Consider the following 10000-nt stretch of genomic DNA (forward strand, 5'->3'; position numbering starts at 1 on the left):
TTTATTTTTAGGGAAAAAAAATATGAATCGCTGAAAATCCCCCATTCATTTACATGAGGAAAAGTGAGCCAGAACCAGTATATTCACCCTACTCATTTAGGTTGGTACCACGGATCTCCTTGAAATAATTTAAACACTCTGAATCAATCAATACAAAGGAAATGTATTTATCGCTCCAACGAGTCCATGAACCTTCCATTTACGGTGGATAATAAATTAATTTTTCCTTTACATTTTATCAACTCTTTGGCACAAATCATGATAAATCACATAATGACAATTCAATCTATGTAGCAAGAAAATATGCCAAAACAATGATCCATCACTGGACCCTAAACTACAGTGGCAAAAATAAATAACAGTAAAATGTGAACAACTCCATGTGACTAAATATTTATCTTACATTTAGGTTTGAAATAGTCGAGAGCACAGCTGAGGACCTCTTTTATTTCATAATTTTCTCAGGTTAGGCCATTGCTTCCCCATTTAGATTTTTCAGCTTTCAGGGTTTATTTATTTATTTATTTATTTATTTTCTTACCATGCTTTTATATACATAAATAAATCATTGTACAGAATGAACGAATTCTATTGAAGATATTTTGATGAGTACAAATGTTAATGATGCACTAAAAGTTCAGGGATATGTCATAGTGTAGTAAGTACTGTAGTTATGTAGTACTTAGGATCGTTGTCTCGACTTGTTAAACTTGAGTTACCTATCATATACTCTATTTTTAACTTAACGCCTCTAATTACACTTTTCTTATTTGGATATTGTGTGTTTTTCATAAAGGAAGGTAGAAAAATGGAAAGAGAATATTAGCAATTAACCTCAGTAGCATAATGTTTGGAGTATCCTTTCTAAATCTGGAAGATCAGCAGGTCGATTCCAACCCTGGTTGAGTCATACCAAAGACTTTCAAAATGCAAGGCCGACATGCTACTTCCTTGCTTGATGCTCAGCATTTATATGATACAGCACAGACAAACCCCATAAGCTGACATCCTCCTTAATTGCAACCTCTGAGTACGAAGAGAAAAGCAACTTCATTTTTAAAAAATAAGACTGCATCACTAGTACCCACAGTGCTTTGGAAAGTAATGTCATTTCTACCAATCATCGTGGATGTTTGTCTGACATTGAATACGGTATTGTTTCATACATTTGTCTACATTTGTATACATATGTGCAGCTTTTGTAGAAGCATTCGACCCTTAAACCCTGCAAGGAAAAAAGTGCAATGCAATGTGTTACTTAACTCTTGGTATCGTACAAACTTGGAAGTATAGCCAGCTCGATCTTTTCCAGCCAATTATGTTTGTTTCAATAATTGCAATCAGCCATTTATTTTATCACTTCATTAATTAATTACTTTATGGGAAAATAGAAATTGTGTGATCATGGCTGAGCAACATATATTTGGTCATTGCTCCTGTGCTTTTCAGATGAACCTGGATGTAGTGTACGGAGACACAGATTCCATCATGATCAACAGTAACAGTAGAAACTATGATGAGGTTATGAAGTTGGGAAACCGGGTAAGACAATTTCTGCAGCATGTTGTACCATACTCTGATAACTATTTTATCCTATGGTGTAGCAGACCACATTCTGATATATATTGGTCATGGCTCATACATATCGATGTTGATCGCTTCACTTGCAGGTGAAAGCTGAGGTGAATAAATGCTATCGGCTGTTGGAGATAGATGTGGACAATGTCTTCAGTTCTATGCTTCTCTTGAAGAAAAAGAAGTATGCAGCACTAGCTGTTGAACATGCTCCTGATGGTACTATGCAGACTCGACAGGAACTCAAAGGGCTCGATATTGTGAGGAGAGATTGGTGTGATTTGGCCAAGAGTGCTGGCAAGTAAGTTGTCAATTGTCTTTTTCTTTTATTATTTCGAGACAGTTTGTATTTTAAATATTTTATTTTCATGAAAGTTGACAGGTTTTTCTATTATTAAATAATCTACAGAGAATTGATTCTAATGAAGCTATAATCGCCATTTTTTTTGCTCCTTCATCAAGCTTCCAGCAATCCCATCGATCTGCAAGTCAGCTGGCATCGTGTCACTCCCATCTACAAGTGGGAGGCAAAAGGAGATCCTGTTAACTACAGACCATTGAGATTCCTTCCAATTACAAGTTGTCATGTAATCCATCATTGCTGCTGATGTCAACTTTCCTGTTATCAATCACTCAGGAAGAATTGTCAAACTGACCCACCTTTATATTTCAATGGACAGCCACTGAAAGAGGTTCGGTATCTTGAACTTTCAACTTCAAGGCCTCATCATCAACCATGAACTCACCTGGGCCAACTATGTAGCAAAGCTGGCTTCCAAAGCTAGTCACAGACTGGGCAAACTCTGTCGATCCAAGTCTCTCCTTGGAAAATCAGAGCTCCTCACATATACAGGGCCGTCGTCGGTAGCTCAATGGAGTACTGCTCTCCTCTATGTGCTGGTGCCCCAGCATCATATTTGGCTCTTCGAGATTCTCAGGTGTCTAAAGCTGTTAACATGATTCAAATCTCTCTCGTCAATGCTGAAGCACGAGGTCTGTTGCTTTCAAATTGAAAGCAGGTTGGTGGGCTCTTCCCCCCCCCCACCCCCTCATTCTGCGATCGGGGACAAAGATGATACTTTCAGTTGGGCTCCTCCGTCAGTACCAACATTGGGAAGCTAACGTCAATAATTGCAAGTTCACAATAGCATTCACAGGTAAACTGATCATGTCGAACCTTCTTTAACCAAGAAACTGTGTCTGCCATCCTCGGGCACCGCCACATTCCCAGGAGTGTGCAATCGCAACATGGAATGTACGAGGTCTGACTGCAGCATTAGAGGGAAATAATAGGAGCTGACTGGGAGCACTACAACATTGAAATGGTGTGTATTGAAGAGACAAAGGCGGCAACCCATTCAGAGCAGCACTTTCAGACTGACCACAAGTTGGTGCTCTTGCAATTCCAGTGGCTTGATGACCGATCATCAATTTGGTTTCAGACCAGGTCACTCTAACCTGACTTGCTGCTTCTGCACTCCCAACAATGGATGGAGGTACTCAATGTCAGACATAAAATCAGAGCCATCTCCCTAGACTTATCGCGTGCTTTGTACACGGTCCGGCATCCTGCCCTGCTCACGAAACTCTCTTCTTATGGTATCCAAGGCAATCTCCATTCATGGCTCGCAGACTTGTTCTCCTGTCACAGTCAACTGGTGGCCCTTTATGGAATTCTCTCATCCCCTCTTCCTGCCCAGGCTGGAGTTCCTCAAAGCAGCGTTCTGGGCCCTGTTCTTTTTCTGGTTTTCATCAATGACCTCTCTGACTCTGGAAAATCCTCTTTATCTCGTTGCTGATGACTCCACCCTCTGCCGTACCATCTGTCATCCCTCAGACCAGCAAGCAGCAGCTTCTTCGCTCTCTGCAGATCTGCATAAAATCACAAACTGGTCCAACATGTGGAACATGTCTTTCAATCCTGCCAAATCTCACACTCTCGCTATGTCTCTCTGAAAGGACCGTTTAGAACCCCCCTCCCCCCCACAGAGTCCTTTCATTCAAGCTTCTGGGTCTCACTATCTGCCATGATCTTTCCTGGGAAAGCCACATTTCCAACCTGGCCTCCAAAGCCAGTTGCCGACTGGGAATCCTCCGTCATTCCCAAGTTCTTCCTCGGCCCACCTGAGCTCCTGACCACATACAAAGCTTCCGTCCACAGCCTGATGGAGTACTGCTCTCCCCTCTGGGCTGGTACTCCTGCCTCTCACCTTTATGGCTTCACGCTGTGGAAACCAAGGCATTTCAGATCATTGGTATCTCCTGCGGTGAGACCGAGTCTTTGGGCCTCTCACTCTCTCACTGCAGGCAGGTCGTTGGTCTTTATCTTCTACCATCTCCTCTCCGGTCTCGCCTCCCCCTCCCCCCCGCTCTGTCTGCGATTTGTCCCCACCATATTTCCGCAGGGCACTCAAGGTCCACCAACAACCCACTTCTGGTAAAACTACCAAAATCACGAATCGCTGCTCACCTTCACTTTCATTCCTCTTTTTCCCACCTTTGGAATAAACTCTCACACTGTTCAATCCCATTCTTCCCTCCAGGCCTTCAAAACGGCTGCTCACCACCACCTCTTATCCCACATCCAAATCCTCGATCTTTTCTACCCCCGTTAATCCACCCCAAACCCACCTTCTTCAAATTCCCTGCTTTCCTTCCTAAAAGTCCCTGTAATGTCCATCTTGTATACCCCATGTTCCCCGCCCCATCCATAGAACTCCTCATGTCTTTGTTCCCCACTGTTTTGTCCTTTCCTCTCCCACCCCTCTTGTCTCATCCCCCCCCCCCTCCACCTTTCTGTGTGTTGTGTTGTGTGTTAGCTCTCATACGATCCTCGACAAGGTATGCAAAAAAAAAGCAGGAGAGGGGAGGCACAAAGCTACAACTCCACAAATACAGCAGGATAAATTTGAACACATAGACAGTGGTGAAAACACATCCTCCGTCCACTTTTGGTGTTGGGTGTGATTTAATTCTCTCATTTTACGCAGTTAATTGTTTTCTCCCTTTTTTTTGAATTCATTGCCGAGGCTCGTATGAGAGCTAACACAATGCACAGCAAGGAGGGCATGAGACGAGAGGGGCTGGAGAGGGAAGGACAAAACTGTGGGGAACAGGGACAATAGGAGATCTGTGGAAGGGAGAGGGATGGAGTGGGGAACACGGGATATACATGATGGCGACCACAAGGACTTTCAGGACCTTACACGACAGGGACCTTAAGGGAAGTAAGGCAGGGAATTTGAAGGAGGTGGGTTTGGGATGGATTAACGGGGGTAGAAAAGATCGAGGTTTTGGATGGGGGAAGACAAGAGGTGGCGGGGAACAGCTGTTTTGAAGGTCTGGAGGGAAGAATGGGATTGAAGAGAGTGTGGGAGTTTATTCCAAAGGTGGAGAAAAAGAGGAATGAAAGAGTGAAGGTGAACAGTGATTTGTGATTTTGGTAGTTTTACCAAAATTTGCTGGCAGGCCTTGAGTGCCCTGTGGAAATATGAGTGGGACATATTGCAGACAGAGTGGGGGGGGGGGGGCGAGACCGGAGAAGAGATCGCTGAAGACAGAAAGACCACTGACCTGCCTGCGGTGAGAGAGGGAGAGGACCAAAGACTCAGCCTCATTGTGAGATACCAATGATCCTTAATGCCTTGGTTTCAACAGCGTGAAGCCAAGAAAGGTGAGAGGCAGGAGCACCAGCCCAGAGGGGAGAGCAGTACTCCATCAGGCTGCGGACGAAAGCTTTGTATGTGGTCAGGAGCGCCGAGGAAGGACTTGCACAACGGAGGATTCCCAGTCGGCGACGGGCTTTGATGGTGAGGTTGGAAATGTGGCTTTCCCAGGAAAGATCATGCCAGATAATGAGACTCAGAAGCTTGAATGAAAGGACTTCTTCCAGTGGATTGTTGAAAAAGTAGATTGGGGAGGGGGTTCCAAATGGTCCTTTCGGAGAGACATAGTGAATGTGTGAGATTTGTCAGGATTGAAAGACTTGTTCCACATGTTGGACCAGTGTGATTTTATCCAGAAAAAATTATTTTATTCACATTATCCTTGATATATTTAATTCTCACAAACATGTCTGATATGATGATAATTTATTCAAAAACACTTTTCATGCTGCCACTTCTACTTTTCTTTTGGTAAGAGGTGTTATTCCATTGTTTTTGTTTTGGCTTTGATTTTTCTTTGAAGTCTACTCTTTACTGAAACTGTTTTGCAGAACCTTGATGTCTTTGCTAAATGCTTGTCATTGTCGTTGCCCTGCACCCAGTTTTGTCATCAACCAGATTCTGTCCAATCAGCCACGTGATGCTATTCTGGAGAGCATTCAAACTCACCTTACAGAAATTGGGCAGCAGGTGGTCAGCGGAGGGACACCCCTGAGGCAGTACGAGATCAATAAGGTGAGGTGTTTGTTTAAAAAGAAAGACATATGAATTTCAGTTTTTAAATTTATTATTGTTTTTAGTAAGTCATTATGTGGCTCTAATTTCTCTAAGCACCCCTCGAGTTCTGCTTTGTTTCATGCGATTTTTCTTTCCATATATTTTAATATCAATGTACATGTATTTTTTTTTCATTATACTGGTATTTTGAAAGAAATTATGAATTGAACAATAGTTATGGAGGAATATTGTGTTATATCAGATAGGGGTGAGAGGAAAGGAGGTCAGCATTGGGAGGCAAATGACACCCATTTAAATGCCAAAGGAGAAAAGAGATCAAAGTGTAAGGGTATTGTGCAAGTAATAGATTGTGAGAAAAAAATGGGATCTTTGTGGTGTGGCATTTGCTTTGTGTTGTGGAATTTGCCACTTTTCAAACCAAAGATTATGTCCAATGCAAAGAGGCTAGGAGGTTGCATATTTCACTGTCAGTTCGTCGTTAAACATTTAGTGAAATTCTGAGCATTTTGTTTTAACTGAACTTATAAATTATACCCATTTTAATTGGTCATTATAATTGTATCCATTGTAACAGTATTTAATTTTCCAATATGATGATGGTGGAAATGTGAAATTTCCAAGAATTATTTGCAACATTATTTCACAGCTTTTAATTTTTACCTGTCATGGTCAGAACCAAGGCCGATCCGGATAAACGATGGATGCCGTTGATGGAGAAAAAAGTTTTTTGAATGGATGTCCTGTTACGAAGCCGAATTCGTACCAAATATATACTATGTAATTGTGAGAAGGAATTTTTTTTTTAATCAGCTCGGACTGCACTTCCCAACAAATACTCTATCTGTCCCCTTCCGAAATGAAGATCCCGATGTGATGTGAAGACACCATGAAGGAGTTGGTTTGTTTTTTTTCAATAACTCCACTTTTTGCTGGATGCTCAGCACATTCCGCTGCTGATTCGTGCCATCACTTGATTGCTCAGCATGCATATTCTTGGCCCCAATTATTTCACTACTATTGGCAGATAGTGGTCTTTTACCACTCTCGCTGCTGCTGCAGTCATTGCCACCACCAATAGCATCCATAATGGGGATAGAAGAACACTTTGGATCAGCCATTACGACTAGTGCTGTAACCCAGATCCGAAAACCCAGACTGAATCGGACCTTAACAACCCAGAATTATTTCCTGCAGGCCACGTTTCAGATCAGTAGTTTTGAAAAACCAGGGTCTTTTTTGCGAAGAAGCAGCAGCGCATCTACTGAAGTGAATTTGAGCTGCTGTATTTCTTTTCCTGCTTATTTCATTGATCGGGTGATTTCACTGAAGGACTTTCTATGTCTGAAACGCTGATGTTAACATTTTTTTAAGAGCAATTTTCAATCAATCAGTTTAAGAGAAAACACCTTTGGCTTTCATGAGAGCAACTCGTTTAACAATTGATTTTCATAGTTACTCGATTACCGGCTTTCAACAGGGCTGGCCACAGAACCCGGCCCATCTCTGAAGTGCCAAACTCAGCAAGTTGCAGTTTGGAAACCCGACTCACTTGCAGCACTACCTTTACAAGTTTACCCAAACCCTCTTCACATTCCTGTACCCTGTCAACAGCACTTCCTCCCCTGTCACTAAATGTGTGGATCTAAAACATGAGGTCTCTGCTCCAACCTGACAGACCTCTCAATCCAAGCCACTGCTCACAAACTGAACGTCTGCTTAAAAGAATCCTTCCTCCCACAGGACGTCTGTCTCCTCAGTGCCTTTCCCTAGTTATGGTCTGTTCCAGTTCGACATGTCTGAAACCCCTCCTGGCAGCCGAGTTTCTCTTCACATCAATAACTCCATTTCTAACTATCCATGCACTGCTCTTACACCTCCCATTCCCCAAGAGTACCATTGGCTGTGACTTCCCCTCTGCTCCCACCTCTTGTTTGTCTGTGTTGTAACATCCTCCAAACAGTGATGACTCCATTTATATCTCTCTCAGCCAACATGGTGCAACTTTTAACCACCCATCGCTGTTCTCTCTCTTTCTCATATGTGGTAATGGGCCTGACTCAACTGTGAACTTTCCAACCCGGATTTCTGCCAATGACAAATCCGTATTTCGGCGCTTGGTAATGACCAACCTTCCTGCTCATATCTCTTGTTCGTCCTTTGCTCCAATTGGTTCGTGTTATCATGTATTTCTAAAAGTCAGCCTCTCTATCTATTTTCATTGAGCCTGATCGGCGAGTCTGGTAGTTCACTCAGGCAGACGAGCAGGGACTGCAAGTCACCATATCACTTCAGGACTGCTCTCTCTCATATCTACTGCCCCTGATATTACCTCAGCCTGGGAATTCTTCCACAGAAATCTGCTCTCTCTTGGGCACAGATTCATCCCATCCCATCCCATCTTCAGTTATCAAACCCTTCCTCTTGCCCATAGTGCACTGAATCCTGCGCGACGCATTTGCCTTGAAACAACTAGAGTGGGAGCCCAGAACTTTTAATTTTGTTAAAAGTGCCGAAACATTTGATCTCATGGACTGATGGGACCATCCCCCGACATCAACAAAATGCATTGCTGCCGGGTCTGGAGCGTGGCTCCTCAACCCCCCCCTCCCCCCAACACCACCCCCATCCCACTGCCCAATCACCTGATTAGTGATGAAATCACTGAAAAACCTATTTTAATCAATATCCCCAAAACTATGCATGATAATATGAAAAATTGGGTGTCTACACCATGTTTTATTGGTCACTGGTTACAATGGCAACAATTTTCATGCAAGAAAATGTCCTTCACCCTGAAACTCGGCAACTTGTAGAGTCATTGTCCTCCAGAAGGAAAAGCACCATTCTATAACAGTACCTGTTCTGAATATTCTCTGCATTACATAACTTCTCCAAAACTTCCATCACTGGCCTCATTCCAAGCCCTCACTCTGACTCCTCATAATCTGTAGACGTAGCTCTCATGCTGTCCCCGTCATCCGTAGGTGGGCCTGTGAGGGACTCTGGGGCTGAACTTCCATCGATAGTCTGTGGGACTCGCCCAACCAGTTGGGTCAGTCCTTTCAGCCCTTTTCCAGATTCTTGCCACATACTGGGCTCTTTTGATATGATTGCCAAGTGCCCGGGGAAAGAGAGGCACATTTTATCTTCTTTATTCTGGCAAGGAGCTCCTTCTCATTACCACCACTCGTTCAAATGAATGCCTTGTATGTGGCTTCATTTATGTCAGGTTTTGAACCCATACAGCGAGCAGACAAAGGAGGTATCAGCTGGAATATCTACTTCCTCAGAAGTCAGAGATAGCAATGCCATCACATGAGCTCCATCTGACTCTAGCTGCTGGAAGGGCTTCACTTTGCCCTTTCTGAAGAAACACAATGTGAATTCACAACCAGTTTGGGCATGAAGGCCGATTAAATGCTTCAGTGATACCATGCTGTTGCTTCTGAAGAATGGCACCTAGTTTAGAGACACTGATGTACTTTCGGTGGCTGCTAGATACATAATTAATGTTGATGCTGATCCCTTGCGAATTCCAGAAAGCCCAAACAGAATAATGAAGATGTCTGCATCGGTGGACCTTTCCAGAATGTTACCAGTGGAAATGCTGTTTGTGTGAAAGGCAATGAGGGTATCAGCCTCTTCGTGCCTATTGGTGGTGATTCAGTTCCTCTATTTGCAGTACATCATCCTCATTGTTCTTCATCTCAATGTACATACCACCATGTGAAACATACAGGGTCAAATTTACGAAAAGCCTTTAAGAGTTAAACGTATGTAAACTTGCTTATTGTGTGATGCTCACCCGTTCATAGTTAATCGCTTATCGGGGAAGAGTGTTTATCTAATGCGCCATCAAAACCTCGTTAGGAACTTAGTCCTTGAATTAGCTAAAGAGGAGGCAGAAGAGGATGGACAGTTTGCCGACATCCATTGAGAATCTTTGAGGATAAATGTAATCCTCCGGAGAGGTGTGATGATATAAAGTTTGTAACTTCCTCCTCAACGCAATCTGCAATCTT

The 10000-nt window shown here is 43.1% G+C and overlaps 1 protein-coding gene across 1 annotated transcript in view; it reads left to right on the top strand.

Moving 5' to 3' along the window:
* Positions 1-10000, top strand: part of POLA1 (DNA polymerase alpha 1, catalytic subunit) — a 230357-nt gene that overhangs the window by 141170 nt on the left and 79187 nt on the right. Inside the window, exons 28-30 of the mRNA XM_085884021.1 lie at positions 1450-1542; positions 1671-1876; positions 5843-5975. Of these exons, the coding sequence (XP_085740147.1) occupies positions 1450-1542; positions 1671-1876; positions 5843-5975 (432 nt within the window). The remainder of the gene's footprint in view (positions 1-1449; positions 1543-1670; positions 1877-5842; positions 5976-10000) is intronic.

Source organism: Eptatretus burgeri, chromosome 6, assembly GCF_056783735.1.
Source record: "Eptatretus burgeri isolate ZD-2024b chromosome 6, Ebu_testis_v1, whole genome shotgun sequence".
NCBI lineage: Eukaryota > Metazoa > Chordata > Myxini > Myxiniformes > Myxinidae > Eptatretus > Eptatretus burgeri.